This window comes from Cetorhinus maximus, chromosome 28 (assembly GCF_964194155.1).
Source record: "Cetorhinus maximus chromosome 28, sCetMax3.hap1.1, whole genome shotgun sequence".
Taxonomy (NCBI): domain Eukaryota; kingdom Metazoa; phylum Chordata; class Chondrichthyes; order Lamniformes; family Cetorhinidae; genus Cetorhinus; species Cetorhinus maximus.
In genome coordinates, this window is record NC_135906.1 from 25,699,814 (window position 1) to 25,717,142 (window position 17,329).

Here is a 17,329-nt window from a genome sequence, read left to right on the forward strand (position 1 = left end):
CCAGCAATAGTACTGCAGACTTGTGCTCCAGAACTAGCCACAACCCTAGCCAAGCTGTTCCAGTACAGCTACAACACTGGCATCTACCCGGCAATGTGGAAAATTGTCCAGGTATGTCTTGTACACAAAAAGCAGGATGAATGGAACCCAGCCAGTTACAAACCCATCAGTCAAACGAACAAGCGAATTAGTAGGGCCCCTCGAGCCTGTTCCGCCATTCAATAAGGTCGTGGCTGATTTGATTTTAACCTCCCACCTACCTCCGATAACCTTTCACCCTGCAGTCTACTCTCAACCATCAGCAAAATGATGGAAGGTGTCATAGGCACTCACTCAGCAATAACCTGCTCACTGATGCTCAGTTTGGGTTCCGCCAGGGCCACTCAACTCTTGACCTCATTACAGCCTTGATCCAAACATGGACAAAAGAGCTGAACTCCAGAGGCGAGCATTTGACCGAGTGTGACATCAAGGAGCCCTAGCAAAACTGGAGTCAATGGGAATCAGGGGCGAAACTACTTCATCAATGACCTTTCTCCCATCATAAAGTCAGAAGTAGGGATGTTCGCTGATGATTGCACAATGTTCAGCACCATTCGCGACTCCTCAGATACTGAAGCAGTCCATGTCCAAATGCAGCAATATCTGGACAATATTCAGGCTTGGGCTGATAAGTAGCAAGAGACATTCACACCACACAAGTGCCAGGCAATGACCACCTCCAACAAGAGAGAATATAACCATCACCTCTTGACATTCAATGGCATTACCTTCGCAGAATCCTCCACTAGCAATATCCTGGGGGTTACCATTGACCAGAAACTGAACTGGACTAGGCATATAAATACTGTGGCTACAAGAGCAGGTCAGAGGCTAGGAATCCTGTGACGAGAACTCACCTCCTGACTCCCCAAAGCCTGTCCGCCATCTACAAGGCACAAGTCGGGAGTGTGATGGAATACTCTCCGCTTGCCTGGATGAGTACAGCTCCCACAACACTCAAGAAGCTCAACACCATCCAGGACAAAGAAGCCCGCTTAACTTGTACCCTATCCATCTCCTTAACCACACTCCCTCCACCATCAACGCACAATGGCAGCAGTGTATACCATCTACAAGATGCACTGCAGTAACTCAACAAGGCACCTTCCAAGCCCGCACTCTCTACCATCTAGAAGGACAAGGGCAGCAGATAGATGGGAACACCACCACCTGGAAGTTCCCCTCTAAGTCATTCACCATCCTGACTTGGAAATATATCGCCGTTCCTTCGCTGTCGCTGGGTCAAAATCCTGGAACTCCTTCACCCCCACCTTATCAAGGGCAACTAGTGATGCGCAATAAATGCAGACCTAGCTAGCGATGCCCACATCCTGTGAAAGAATAAATGAAGTCAATTAGCAAAAGTAGTGCTACAAAATCACCACAATAATTTTTTTTAAAGATTACTTCGCAAACCTTTATTTCTGACACATTACAACACAGATTGATTTTGAATTGCATCATCTGTCCTTAAAGGAGATCTGCTGAACATTGTTTCCTCCTCAAAACTCTGACCCCTTTCAAGGCAAATGGGGACTGAAACGTTCCTTCAGTTTTCAGACTCCAAATGGGAATTTATTGTTGTGGTGAACGCGCCTTTGGCTTTGCAGGATTGTGGAATGCCCAAGGAGACCTTCCACAATAGGGTCGCCGACCCTGGACAAATTGCCAGAGCTTCACCACAAGTCCTCCCATCTCCAACTACCCCACCTCCACATTCTCGCCATTGGTCCACCACCATGTCCATCCTCATGGTGCCTTGCCTTCCCAAGCCAATTGGAAAGTGGGCAGATTATTCATTACCTGATTGGATGGCTCTTGACTGGCAATCAAAGAGGCTTCATTCCCATTTTTGTAAGTGATCTACTTCTTCTCCAAGGAGAATCCTCAATTTCAGGGTTGTCGAATCTTAGTTTAAGTCACGATTTTGGTACCGGCCAGGGCGAGAGGCAGGCCCCAGGTCTACCACAGCCGGAATGGTGATCAGAGCCTGTGCTGTTGGAATTATTCTGAACCACACACGAGCCACCTAGCCAACTGAGCTAACCAGCCCCCCTTTATAATAATCAGTTAATTTTTTTTTAAAGTGTTCATTTTTTTTAATGGTCCCTCTGATTTTGCTCCTGATTTTTGCTCCTGGAGATTATCTTTGAATTCCTGGGGACTCCAGGGAAATCCTGAAGGGTTGGAAACCATGGGTACCACACGCCTTGCAGATGAGGGCCCCCTAAGCAATGGAAATGGTGGTTTTTGAGTGTGGGGCAAAGTGATAAATGCGTCAGTCTTCCTCCACGTTGTGCGGTGCAATTGTGAACCCCACTCCTTGCAAAGAACAGTTTGTAATGTTACCATAACGCGATGTACTGAGGGGATCTTCCCTTTTCAATAATTCTTACATTCTCTGCTGGAACCTGACCTCTTTTAATCTTCTCTGTCACCTTGCAGGCCAGAGCTTAGGATACGGATTCGTAAACTACGTGGATCCAAATGACGCGGACAAAGCCATTAACACCTTAAACGGACTCAAGCTGCAAACTAAAACTATCAAGGTAGGCAGAGCTCTTGGCAACTCTTCTTGTAGCCTCCTCATTGTCTGAGGATTGCAAATCGTGCCTTATACCATGATATTACCACAGGGCACAGTGAGGAGGCAAGCCCCAGGGACTATCTCAGCCAATACAGTGATTGTGGTGTTAGCCTGCACCACGTTGTAGCCATTGAGCCAACTGAGCTAACCAACACCCGTGATTTATTGCGCCCGGTATTTGATGTGTTTAAGGAGGAGCTTGATGAACATATGAGAGAAGGGAATAGAAAGATATATCCATTAGGGTTGAGGTGAAGTCGGGGTGCAAGGAAAAAGATATGGAGAACAAAACACCAGAATGTGTCAGTGGACCGGATGGCCTTTTTCTGGGCTGTACGTTCTTTAGATTTTGCTAAAGAAGGTGGTGTCATGGTGACGTCGCTGGATCAGTAATCCAGAGGGTACAGGCTAATGTTCTGCGGACATCAATCTAGAATATAAAGCCAGTCTCAGTGATGGTGACCATGAGCCTATCATCGAGTGTTGTAAAAACCCATCTGGTTCACTAATGTCCTTTAGGGAAGGAAATCTGCCCTCCTTACTCAGCCTGACCTACCTGTGACTCCAGACCCACAGCGATGTAGTTGACTCTTAACTGCCCCTCTGAAATGGCCTAGCAAGCCACATAGTTCAAGGGCAATTAGAGATACAAACATACATACAAATTAGGAGCAGGAATAGGCCATTTGGCCCCTTGAGCCTGCTCCACCATTCAGCTAGGTCATGGGGATCTGATTGTGGCCTCTATTTTCCTCTTTCCCTCTATACCCTTTGTCTCCCTTGTTTGGCCTTGCCAGTGAGGCCCATATCCCATGAAAGAATAATAAAAAAAACAAAACCCTTCCCATTCTCCTGTCTACATGGAGATTTCTTTTTAAAACTTTTGAAAAAAAGGTCACTTTGTTGGAACTTGTTCGCCCTGGCTTCTGTGCCTGGCAGCTTTTGCCTGGCAGGGTACCCACCTCAGCTTCTCCCCACCGTCTCTGCTTCTCTGCCCACCCCACTTCCCCCCACCCCCATCTCCCTCCCAAATCCTGTTTGTCCCAACTCAAAACCAGGCCGATTGAAATTTCACACCTTGGGCTTGATCGATTTTTGTTAAGCGAGGGTAATTCAGGAATATAGAAGATGGAGTCAAGGTACAGACGTGCCACAATCTCACCGAACGGCAGAACAGGCTCCAGAGGGCAAATGACCTCCTCCTGTCCCTATGTCCCTACGAGAGGCAATGAACAGAAGACTCAAGTGGAGATTACAGTTGGAAAATAAGACTAGAAAATATCCTGATGGTGAGATACTGGCTGCTTAAACCATTAAATGTGCCACAGTGTACGACACAGAAGTAACACAAAACAAAATAGATTCCAGAACTTTCCAGAAAGCCTCCTCCAAAATGAGATTGCTGAGCGCCCCCTGCCCTCACCGCTGGCTCGGCCCTTGGGTCAAAATGGCAGAGGTGAGCCCCCAATTACATCAATGTAGCCCTATCTGCCTGTTTGGAAAGAAATCACACCCCCCAACCCCACCCTACCCTGCCACCTCAAGTGTTTGGGCTAAAATGCTCATTAAAATGTTAAAATTGCAGTCGGGTAGATTGGGGCCGGGGTGGGGGTGGAGGCTGGTATTGTGGGGATGCGGGGGAAGAGTAGGAAAGCACCAGTTAATGCCCCTGATCAATTTTACCCTCCTCCACTCCCCACCCCACCGGGCCTAGTTTCCACCATGCAGCCAAGATGGTGGGACGGGGGTGGGGAGTGTTGGGGTTGGTGGGGTGGGGGAGGAGGGGAGAGAGTTAAAATCGAGCCCACAGACACACATGAATTAATCACCCACTGGGGAGGGTCACGTATGAAGAATCAGCACTTGGACGAGATGTGAAGGGGGGCTGTGGGGAATCCACAGAGATCCATAACCATAACCACAGCCAGAGTCAACAATTATCAGTTCGGAAAACAAGAGACGTAAATTCTCCAAGGAATTCACACAAAAAAAAAACAATGACAATGGATGCCGTGAATAAGCCACACATGCGTCTATTTATAAAGGCAGTCAGAGGAGATGGAAGATTCTGGCTCTGTGCTATTTTGGGAAAAAAGAGATTTAAAGCAAATGCCACAGATCTTCAATGAGCTGTCACAGTGACTCTGTAGCAACTGCAGGAGCTCCAGATTTTCTTGCGCAATTATTATTTTTTAATTTCAATATTTTTCCATACAAGCCTTTGAAGTGGGGAATGGGCGGGGCTAAGAATTCGCATGACTTATTCCTACAAATAGGATTAAAGGATTTGACTGGCATTAGACTGCAGAGGATAGACTATGAGAGCCTATCAGAAGTACCTCCTTGGCACAATTACATAATATTTGCAGCACAGAACTAGGCCATTCGGCCCAACTGGGCTATACTGGTGTTTATGCTCCACTTGAGCCTCCTCCCATCTTATTTATCTAGTCCCATCAACATGTCCCTCTATTCCATTCTTCCCCATCTAGCTTCCTTTTAAATGCTTCTATGCTATTCACCTCAACTACTTGCGTACATGTTCCACATTCTATCATTCTACACCCGCCCACAAGCACTGCAGGGCTAATGCTGCTCAGTAAATGAGTAACAGGGTTTCCATTTATATAGCACCAACCATTGTCCCAATGTATTGAAAATTGCATTCTGCATTTTGTCCACTTGAGGCCACCACATGCACATGTACCAGCAGAGGGAGTCTGCTAGAATGAGATTTAAAAAAAAAGGATCCATGTTCAACAGCTCATGCAGTTTTAATTCTAAATGTCTCTGGCTGAAAATATAATTGTTTCTGCTCTGAGGGCTTCACATGAGGTGCTTTACAGGGCTGGATAGGAAGCCCAAGAGATTTGTAGGGGTTTTTGAAGATGAGAGGTGTAGAATGAGCTTGCATTTGTATAGCACCTTTCACATCCTCCAAACATCCCAAAGCACTTTTTGACCAATGAAGTACTTTTGAAACACAGTCCCCGCTGTACTATGGGAAATACAGCAGCAAAATTTGGGCATAGCAAGCTCCCACAAGTAGCAATGAGAGAACTGGCCAAGCCAGGATACCAGGGAATATCCCCTGCTCTTTTTTGAATAGTGTCACGTGATCTTTTATAACCATCTGAGAGGGCTATTGGGGGTCTTGATTTAACTTCTCAACCATGAGGATACAACTCTGACAGTGAAATTTCTTAAGGAAGGGGTACTAAGGGTTATGGGACCCAAAGTGGGTAGATGCAGTTAAGATATAGGTAAGAAATAATCTCATAAATGGGAGAACAGGTTTGAGGGCCTGAATGGTCTCCTCCTGTTCCTATGTTCCTAGGAGAAGAGATGAAGAGCGAAACCAAGTAGAAATGAGCGTTGGGAAATAGGATAGATTGCAACGGTGAGAAACCGTATTATTAACCATTAAATGTGCCACAGTATAAGACAGTAAAATAAGTGGAACAGAATAGATTCCAGAAAGTCTTCTCAAAAAATTGGATTGTCCAAATCAAAATTGGACGGGAGGCTACCCTCAAAAGGTTACCATGGTCAGTTTAAAAATCATTATTGCGATGGTACAATGAGTGAAGGCTCCGTCTGGTGTGGATTGACACTTAACAGAGAAGAAAGGTGCCAAGTTCAGTGGGTGGACTGTGTTGTGTTGGGCGTTGTGATCAGCCTCAGCACAGGCCATATAAGGACCAGGCGGTGAGGGACAAAATCAGCCAGAGGTCATACTCATGGTTGCTGTCTGGCAGCTCCTCTCCGACTGTCAATAATTCAACTGTGATCCCTCCCACTGTCACCACGTAATTCACCAAGAACAACAACAAATTGCATTTGCGTTGCATCTTTGACATAATGAAATGTCCCAAGGTGCTTCAAAGGAACGTCATCAGATGAACTTTGGCGGCCAGCCACATAGAGATAATAGGCAGGTAGCCAAAAGCGTGGTCAAAGAGCCAGGTTTTAAGGGGCATCTTAAAGGGGGAGGAGAGTTGGAGAGGTCTATGGAGGGAATTCTAGAACCTAATGCCCTAGACAGCTGAGGGAATAGCCGCTAAAGCCAGGACATAGGGAATGATGCATACACAACAAACCAGAATTGGAGAAATACAGAGATCTCGGAGGGGTTGTGGGGCTGGAGGAGGTTACAGAGTTTGGGAGGAGGGGGTGGTTATGAAGACAAAGATGATCATTTTAAATCTGAGGTGTTGTTGTGTCAATGTATCAGTAATTGCACTGTCAAGGTCCAATAACAATCTTCTTGTTGATTGGCAATGACATTGTACAGCAATTACATTGTTAAGACAACTACTTTGTTAAAACAGGTGATGGGCATTGGTAAAGAGCTGTAACACTCCAGGGTGGGAGGGCTGGGAGAGGCTGCTACACTGCAGGGTTGTCTTGAGAATAAATCAGCTTGAGGTAAGAGACTAGCTTAGGACAAGCACTTATTGTGAGTAACATGTTGGATTGGATGTTGTTGGATTCACTGTAGGTCAGCGCCAAGAATTGTTGTGAGTTCATATATGGGCAGCAGAGATTTGGATGATCTGAAGTTCAAGAAAGGTTCGCTCCCGCTCTAGACGCACACATTAAAGAATGGACACTCGGAGAAGTACTGGAGAGCGTAGAGGCCACTATAAGCCAGGCTGAGAAGAGGGAAGGTCAAGAGAAGTTTGAGGTGTATGTAGTTCGCACTGAGGGTTGTGGAGCAGATCAGGAAGCCGGATGGAAAGATATCCAAAGCTTAACCAACGCACTAAAAAACAGGTTATCTGGCCGTTAACTCTGTTTGTGGGAGCTTGCTGTGTGCAAATTGGCTGCCATGTTTCCCTATATTAACCACGTGTCAAAAGCCCAAAGGTGATGAAGGACACTGTACAAATGGAAGCTCCTTCTTTCTTTCACAGAAAATAAACTGTCTTCTTTTAACGATATTTAGGGTTATGTCACAATTCAGACGGAGTTATTCTCTCCTCACAGCGACAGGCCAGATTTGGCGAATTAGCCTAAATCCTGGCACAATCCAGGCCAATTTGGAACAGAAGGGCTTTTCAACACTCGGCTATTGTTCTCTGAAAGCTGTTAAGTGTCCTCCATTTCACATATGCTCGTGCCCACGTGTGAGAAAGCAAACCACAAATCACCCAGTAATGAGTGTCTCTAAGTGGCTGGTGTGTATTTCAGTTGCCAGGCGTGTCAAATCCCATTTCTCTACTCCCCAGTGACAGCATCATCCCCACAGTGAGTCAGTCTCGCAATTAGCTTCTTTGAGCAGCAGATGGGACCCTCTGTCAGATCTGTTCCGGGCTCCTGGCTGCCAGTTAATTACCATCACACAAAAAATGGGTAGTTGACCCTACTATGTGCACTGTGGCTTCTTGGTCTGAGAGATGTTGTGCAAAACATAATGTGCTCTTTCTGTCTGGTTGCTCTAAGGTTGAAGGAGAGGCATTGGGTGGGGGGAGGAGAGTTGGGTTGGTTACAAACTGTGTTGATTTTACCCAAAAAAAGTGACTTGAATATTTATTGCGCCTCTACGATGCCCCCAAACTGCTTCACACCCCGTTTAATTGCTTTTGTCGAGCGCAGTGTCCAGTTTCAATGTAGGAAACGCAGTAGTAGAATTGCACACAGCAAGCTCCCACAAACAGCAATGAGATAAATGACCAGATAGTCTGTTTCTACGACACAAAAACAGAAAATGCCGGAAAAGCTCAGCAAGTCTGGTAGCATCTGTGGCGAGAGAAACAGAGTTGACGTTTCGAGTCCGTATGACCCTTCGGGACTCAAAACGTTAACGTTGTTTCACTCTCCACAGACGCTGCCAGACCTGCTGAGTTTTTCCGGCATTTTCTGTTTTTGTTTCTGATTTCCAGCATCCGCGGTATTTTGCTTTTAGTCTGTTTTTACGTGTTGGGTTTGAAGGACACGTATTGGGCATGGTTACTCTTTCCTTCCACCAGGCAGGGCCTTGGCTTAATGTCTCATTCAATCAACAGCACCTCTAACTGTGCAGCACTCCCTCAGTACTGCACTGGGAATGTCAGCCTGGATTTTAGGCACTCAAATCCCTGGAGTGGGACTTAAATTCACGACCTCAGATTTAGAATGATCATCTTTGTCCTCATAACCCTCCGTAAACCACCCCCCCCTCCATAAATTCAGAGGGGAGAGTGCCACGCTCTGAGCCTTGGCTGACACCTTTATGGGAGGCCTGAGAGAGGTGAGAGGGTTCTGCCTTTTATTTTTTGAGATTGTGGGGACGGAATGAGCAGCATGAGTGGCCATGTAACAAGTCCTTGCTGTGAGGATTAAGAGAAGAACGTGTGACAGAGCATCCTCAGGGCTTGGGGGGAACGGGGAGACAACTCCAGAGGGGCAGCTTTTGATGTATTGTCAGCACCGAGAGAGATTAAAGCAGCGAGAAAGATTTGGGAGCAAGTCCCGGCTCTCAGGGATCGGGAGCTGCCAGAGGGCGGAGACCAAAGAATTCTGCACCTTTTTTCTTTGCGAAACAAAAGACAGGCAGGGTAGGGTGGCGGGGGTGGGGGGGAGACGATCGTTTAAAGCTTTCGTGAGTGAGGAGGAGCGCTATGCCAGGCGAACAGAGCTAGGAAACGTAAGGTAAAGAAATACTGGGTATCACTGTTTTTAATCCTCCTTCATTTGACACCGGAGTCACACAGGGGCCAACGTGGACAATAAGCGGCCGTAGATGAGCCATAGAGCAGCATGAATAAGACAGTAAAGCTGCCTGAACACTTTGCTCTGAAGGACAATCAGAAAACGAGGAGTGATGGCGCGCAACCGATTTAATTTATAGTAGACGCTGAGTACAAACTCACAAAAATGGCAGCAGCCTCTCCTGAGGTGACCTTCCACCTGTTCCCTTCCAGCATCCCCCCACCCCCCCCGACCCCCCCACCATACCCGCTCCCCCCACCCCCCCTCCAAAAAAAAAAACCCATTATTTTCAAAACCATCCTGATTTAATTTTTTTTTAAAAAATAAAAGACGCAGAGGCCAGGTTTTTTGACGGGGAAAGATGCTCATGTGTTGGAGGTTGCCATGGAGACGCAGTTCCCTCAAGGTTAATTTACGAAACATTTTGTACCTCATCTCGTGGGGGTGTAGCTGCAATGATGGCCTTGGTTTCATAGGGGTGCGCCTTTCCTTGTCTTGCAACGTGGGGTCGGATCAGCTGAGGATCCCTTTAAAAAGCCAGTTTGCCTGACAGATGGTCGCGCTGCATTATTGCCATGGCAAAATTAGCTTCGGAATTCTCCTGGGATGGAGATGGCTTGTGTAGTGAATGTGAGGGGGATTATGGGTAGGTCACTGCAGCAAGACGCCACTACACAATCTGTTCTATGTAGCAGGCAATTAATGGCTTGTTTTAACAGGATCAGGAGCATCAGCTGAAAAAGAAATTCTAACCTATTTTTTTTTTCCTCAATATGTAATAACAGGGTGTTAGGCTTTCAGTTTGATTTAGCCGAGGCTTTTTAAAATTGAATGGGTAGTCGGAATACTTGCCCTTAGCAGCTTTCAGTTGGGTATAACACTCAATTGCTTCCAATTTTTGTTTTAAAAACATTACCGATGTGGGTTTCCGATGGGTGTGTTGAGGTAGATCGCCAAATGGGTGGGTAGACTCGAGGGGCTGAAGGGCCGGCTCCTCTTCTTAGGCTGCTGGATACAGCTGACAAAGGCCATTCAGCTCATCCTCGTGTCACCAACCAGATCACCCCCCCCTCAACACAACATTCAGCAGTTTCTTAAATCACGCAAGGCTATTGTCTCAGTTCCAAGTTTTGATCACTTCTTGTGAAGAACTTCTTGATATCGGTCGTGAATGGTCCTTTCTTCGACATGCACCAATACCACCCGTCCATGGCCTAAAATGGCAGCCAGGTCAAGGCTTAGGGCTGCAGGTTAATGAAACCTGAATGTAAGGCAGTTGTTTTTTTTTTTGGGTGCTGTGGGGGTGGCGGGGGTGGGGGAGCGCTGGAAGGAAACAGATGGAAGGTCACCTCAAGAGAGACTTATGGCGTTTTTGTGAGTTTATGTTCAGCATATACTATAAATTCAATCGTTTGTGTGCAATCGCTCCTTGTTTTCTGATCGCCTTACAGAAGCAATCAGAAAGCTTTGGACCATCTACTGTCTTAATCACGTCGTTCTTGCTCCTGGTCTTCCATGGAGAATGGTGCGTTCATTTTCTGAGACACTGTGTCAGAAAGTGAGCTTGTGCCCGGGAATTATCACATAGAGGACACCCTCTATGTCCAATTATCCCTGCCGCTAACTCCACTTTACCCGAAGATTACATATCGTCCCGATCCCTGTGCCTGCAGGCTCACAGGTGATCAAGGAGCCTAACTTTTATATTGCTGGAAGGAGAGACATGATGCTGAAGGTTTACGTCTTACACTCATCAGGACAAATGCAAGAATCCCAAGGCTGGGATTTCCCGGCCCTGTCATGGGCGGGGTCCACGTGGGCGAGGCGGCGCCCCAGCCAGAAGCCCGTGGACTTGCGGCGGGTTTGGAGGACCCCGGCGGCGGGCGGGTGCGGAAGATCCCGCCCCCCCCCAAGTTTCAAACGCTCACTTTATACTACAGGAGAAATTGCTCCCTGTTGCTTTCTCCGTGGCAACGCCTCAGCCAATCAGAGTCAACTTGCCAGCCAGTCCGCTCCTGTGGTGTAAATTGTTGTGAGCTTTGGAAACATTGGCGTTCTTGCATTTGTCCTGATGAGTGCAGGACAAAAAGCTTCAGCATCATGTCTCTCTTTCCAGCAATATAAAAGTTAGGCTATTTGATCACCTGTGAGCCTGCAGGCACAGGGATCGGGAGGATATGTAATCTTCGGGTAAAGTAGAGTTAGCGGCAGGGATAATTGGACATAGAGGGTGTCCTCTATGTGATAATTCCCGGGCACAAGCTCGCTTTCTGACACAGTGTCTTAGAAAATGAACGCACCATTCTCCACGGAAGACCAGGAGCAGGAAAATTCCATCTTTTCCCATTCCCTCGCTGAAAGCATTTGAACCAACCGCGTTTTGAGTGCGACCATTCCCGCCTTCTAGGTTTCCTATGCCCGGCCCAGCTCCGCCTCCATTCGAGATGCTAACCTGTACGTCAGCGGGCTCCCCAAGACCATGAGCCAGAAAGAGATGGAGCAACTCTTTTCACAGTACGGCAGAATCATCACCTCACGCATCCTCGTTGACCAAGTTACAGGTAAGATGCACATTCTGCCTCTGCCAGTTGATGGTTAGTCAATAGATTTGAGGGGGTTATTTCTCAATGCCAGGCATGAGATAGTCCTGCAGTCGTAGGGTGAGGGCTGTGCCATACATTGAGTCTAGCTGATTCACCATTCTATCGTAGTGAGATGCACTTGACAAATCCCTAGTGACCTACACAGGACCGCAGTATTAAGGGAGCCTCCAGCGAATCCCAAACCTAACTGATCAACTGTAACCCTTATAAAATTCGGACAATAGATCCCATGTTAAAACTATGATGTGCAAACAGTCATACATTATACAATGGGTAATACAGCTGGCATGGATTCAGTGGGCTGAATGGCCTCGTTCGGTGCTGTAACAGCTCCAAGGGCCGGATTTTCGTTACTGAGGAAATTTCCTGACCCACCGGACTGCCCAGTCACACACAATTTTCCCTTGGGGGGATGGGAAATGGGGGGGTGTGGTTGCAGGGTAAAGTCAGGCCCACTGACCCTGGATGCAGATTCTAGGCAGCCACAGGGCAGGCGAGTGCTGAAGCCAGCTGGTTAGAAGACCCACCTCAGTTCTTTGGGACTTCATTCCTATTGTAATAAAGCCCGCTTGCCCTCACACAAGATTACCCCTCCACCCAGTCCTCATGGCTCTTCATGTCTTCCATGCCAACTCATGCCCTCCAGCCACTCCCCATGGCCTTTGGGTTTGTGCCTGAACTCATTCTGCATTGTTTGGCTGTGAGCCCAGACCAATAAAAACATTAACTCAGCGGGAGGTCCTGTTTTGACAACTGAAGTAAGTTGTTGGCTTTTACTTGATTGACATCTTTAAGTGGTTATGATAAGTTTTTGTGATCTCTTTTGTCAACACCTCAATGTTTATTTGGACAGGATTAAGAGGTTTGAAGTGTTTGAAGCCTCTGTTATTAATACTTTAATGTTCTGTCTGATTGACACTTTCATGTAGGAGCAGCAGTTTTTTTTCAAAAGAAGATTTCTGAAGGTTTTTTTTTCTCAGTAGCTCCCCACTTGCCATTGTTATTATTTGGCTCATTGGTTATGTACATAGTGCATACTGGGTGAATGGGCATGGGAGGGGCATGAATTGGCATTGAGTTGGCATGGACAGTATGAGGGGCCCTGGGGAGTGGTTGGGGGGCATGGGTAAGATCTTTTGAACTTAACTTTCAAAAGGTTCCTGAATCCAGACTATGGTTCACGACTCCTCTGAGGGGTCGCGAACCATGGAGAAGCTGGTCTGACTCCACAAAAATCGCGAGGGGCTAGGAGATGCCTACCGGCTCAATGGAGCTGGCCAGGTCAGAAGTGCAGGATGCAGTCTCGCTACCTGCACCCTCATCCCATGCAGGCGAAAATTGCTGGCGCTGGGAATGGGGGAGTAATCCCGGAATCCCGCTTCCTCCCAACTCTACAAAAATCTGGTCCAATGACTCAATGACATTAGATCAATGCTATTGTTAAGCTGTTGTCCCCTCTTTCCATTGTTGCGATGAAGTTGTCACTGGATTTTATTTTGGGATTGAATGGGATCAGAGTTGTTGTTGGACTGAGCTCCTAGAGACAAGCTCTCCTGCCTGGTTGAGTGTCCGACACTAACTTTGTTTATGCTTCTGCCCCAAACCTATTACTATTTAACATTATATAATTCGTCTTTATGTATTTCCGCCTGTGCGAAAATAAAAATCTTTCGGGTCACTATAAGCATGTGGTTTCCTGATGTCTTGGTTGGTAACAGCGCTTGCCCAGCCTCAAGTTCAGTTCAGCATGGACTCAACTTTGACCCTCAGTCTACAGTGGGGCAGCTGGTCTCATCGTGGTAGCGTAGGGATGCTGCAGAAACCCTGCTGGGCTTGGGTGGGGAAACACCAGCCCGAGTTCCCACACTCCAGCTATCCAGTGAGCCCTGATAGAGTGCACAAATGGGAACACCGGTTGGGTAATGGATTTAGCTCATGTGTGGCATTCCAAATTGTGGAATAGTCAAGTGATGACCTTTCCTTTAGCTCAGGCATGCTAAGAGTGACTGGGAGAGATCTCAGTGGAACAATACCTCGGCAAGATAGAGACTTCAGGACATCCCAAAGGACTCTACAACCAATGATGTCCTTTTGACATGTAGTCAGTGTTGCAATGTCAGGAAAAAGGCAGCCAATTTGTGCACAGCAAGCTCACACGAGCAGCAATATGACAATGGCCACATAATCCGTATTAGTAATGATGGCTGTGTGATAAATATCGGGCCAGGATACTGGGGAGAACTTTCCTTTGAAATAGTGCTGTGTGATTGCAGTCAGAGCCTGGATTAATGGTCTCGTCTGAAGGACGGCACCTCTGACAGTGCAGCACTCCCTCAGCCCATTAGCAGTGTCAGCCTTGATTTTTTTTCTCAAGTCTAAAGCGAGACTTGAGCCCACAGCCTTCTGACTCAGAGGTGAGAGAGAGGGTTGGCCACTAAGCCCAGCGAGAGTCACGAGGAATAAATTGGAAAGAGATTTAAAAAAAAAGCAACAGGCAAATTCGTACTGTACTCTACATAAGTAAATCACTGTCAGTATCTTGAATGATGTGGACCGCAGACAGGCTATCATTGTTCTGTCTTTTCCCAAATAGGTGTCTCTCGAGGGGTTGGCTTCATCCGATTTGACAAGAGGATAGAGGCAGAGGAAGCAATTAAGGGGCTGAATGGGCAAAAACCCCTAGGAGCAACTGAGCCCATCACAGTGAAGTTCGCAAACAACCCCAGTCAAAAGACTGGCCAGGCGCTGCTGTCTCAGCTGTACCAGTCAACAAGCCGGAGATACCCTGGCCCCCTGCATCACCAGGCACAGAGATTCAGGTGAGCCAAGCGCCAAACAGCCGCCAATGGCACTTCTTCATCACGGCTGGCTGTGTCCACGATGGCCCAATGAATTGTGGGACTCTCGCTCCGCCTTTCTGTCAAGTTGGCATGGTAGCCTGAATTCCCACAATGCATTGCGTCAGGTGAGCTTGGTCAGCCAGCTGACTGAGGTATAGCATGTAGACCCCATGACTGCTGAATTGTCTTCCACAGGCTTAGGATCCTGCCTTCAGAGCATGAAAAGCTGACTTTGCATTTCAACAACATGTGACTGAAATGTAAATTACTTTAAACAAAAAAGGACTGAGGGGTTAACCAGTAGGTTGTAATCACGTTCAACCCCAGCCCAAATATTTTGAATAGAATCAGAATTTTTTGATGCAGTTCCTCAGCTCCCTGAACATTTAATGACAGAGTCCTGTTCCTTTGGAAGTCAAGAGTACCAATAAGAAACTCAACATCATGAATTTGGTGCTAATTTGGGTTTTGAGATAGTAGCAGTTTAGGGTCTTTACTGATTACTGCCAGTAGGTCAATGATGTCTCCACCAATCGCTTGCAGTTTCGATCCTTCGACACTAGTGTCTCACATTCACTCCCTCACGTCAACAACGTTTTCAATTCAGAATCATTGAACCTGAACTCCTTAGTCATGTAATTGCATTCGCACTTTCACAAGGTTATCGTTCTCAGGGATGGTCAGAATTGTTTACCACCTGGTCATAGACAGATCACATTGTGCATCAGATGGAGCAAATATCTATGATAGAGACAAGCTTGGTTAGAGAAAAACCAGACACCAGGATTAGTCCAGCCAAAACAGAACAGCAAGAAAAAGAATTGTCCTGGACCAATGTTCCTTCCAGTAGCCGGGCATATTCTCATAGAATCATATAGAACAGAAGGAGGTCATTCAGCCCATCATGTCTGTAGTGTTCAGTTGTTCCATGTTTGATTATGAGAGTCTGTTTACTATTGATGCTCACTGTGCTTGACTGGTTAAGCCTGGGTGTGGATCACAGATAAGTAAACAGACACTACAGAAAGAGCAGGGATCTGCCAGAAGCAAGGTATGGACATTTTAAAGCATTGTATAAAACTCTAAATAAAGTTCCTGCAAAGTTAGAAGCTAGTGTCATCTCTGCATTGCTCTGAAACAAATCAAACATATGAAATACGCAACAATCACAGAATCGTTACAGTGCAGAAGGAGGCCATTCAGCCTATCGAGTCTGCACTAGCTCTCTGAAGGAGCATTCTACTTAGTCCCACTCCCCTGCCTTATCCCCGTAACCTTGCACATTTGCTCCTTTCAGGTAGTAATCCAATTCCCTTTTGAATACCTCAATTGAACCTGCCTCCACCACCCTCTCAGGAAGTTTGTTCCAGACTCCAACCAGCCAACCTCTGGGTGAAAAAAAATTTCCTCACATCACGTTTACTCCTTTTGCCAATTATTTTGAATCTGTGACCTCTAGTTCTTGATGTACTCTCGAGTGGGAACAGTTTCTCACTAGTTACCCTGTCCATACCCCCCAGGATCTTGAATACCTCGATCAAGTCTCCTCTCAGCCTCCTTTTCTCCAAGGAAAACAGTCCCAACCTCTCGAATCCAACCTCGCAGTAACAGTTCTTTATCCCTGGAATCATCCTTGTGAATCTCATCTGTCTTCCCTCGATTGCCTTCACACCCTTCCTCAAGTATGACGCCCAGAATTGGACGCAGTTCTCCACATGAGGTCTAACTAGTGTCTTATACAAGTTCAACATGACCTCCTTACCCTTGTATTCAATGTCCCTATTAATAAAGCCTAAGATGCTATATGCTTTATTAACTGCTCTCTCAACATGCCCTGCCATCTTTCATGACCTATGTCCATATACACTGAGGTCCCTCTGTTCCTGCATCTCCTTTAGAGTTTCTCCCTTTATTTTATACTCTCTCCATATTCTTCCTGCCAAAATGAATCACCTCACACTTCTCCGCATTGAACTTCATCTGCCACTTGTCTGCCCAATACAACAACTTGTCTATGTCCTTTTAAACTTCACAACTCTCCTCATCACAGTTGACAATGTTTCCAATCTTTGTATCATCTGAAAATTTTGAAATCATTAATATGTATCAGGAAGAGCAAGGGTCCCAACGCTGACCCCTGAGGAACTCCACAACAAACCTTCTTCCAATCTGAAAAACAACCATTTATCACAACTGTCACTCAGTCAATTTCTTATCCAAGTGCCTTTTATTTCATGAGTTGGGATTTTGCACACAAGTCTGTTGTGTGGCACTGTATCAAATGCCTTTTGAAAATCCATATACACCACATCAACAGCGTTACCCATATCAACCTTCTCTGTTTTTGTCCTGAACAATAGTTTCCAGAAGTTTCCCTACCACTGAAGTCAAACTGATTGGTCTGTAGTTGCTGGCTTTATCCTTGCACCCCCTTTTTGAACAAGTGTGTAACATTAACAATTCTCCAGTCCTCTGGCACCTCCCCTGTGTCTAAGGAAGATTGGAAGATTATCACCAGTGCCTCTGAAATTTCCACTCTCACTTCCCTCAATACCCTTGGATGC

General features: G+C 46.4%; 1 protein-coding gene across 6 annotated transcripts in view; it reads left to right on the forward strand.

The window, feature by feature from the left end:
* The window catches only part of LOC144668953 (ELAV-like protein 2), a 194,870-nt gene that overhangs the window by 151,451 nt on the left and 26,090 nt on the right, over nt 1-17,329 (forward strand). For all 6 annotated transcript variants that reach the window (XR_013573568.1, XM_078531453.1, XM_078531455.1 and 3 more), the window contains exons 3-5: nt 2,488-2,591; nt 11,730-11,883; nt 14,519-14,744. Coding sequence is in view for 5 of the 6 variants with exons in the window: in XM_078531453.1 (XP_078387579.1) it covers nt 2,488-2,591; nt 11,730-11,883; nt 14,519-14,744 (484 nt within the window). In the remaining variant the exon portion in view is untranslated. The remainder of the gene's footprint in view (nt 1-2,487; nt 2,592-11,729; nt 11,884-14,518; nt 14,745-17,329) is intronic.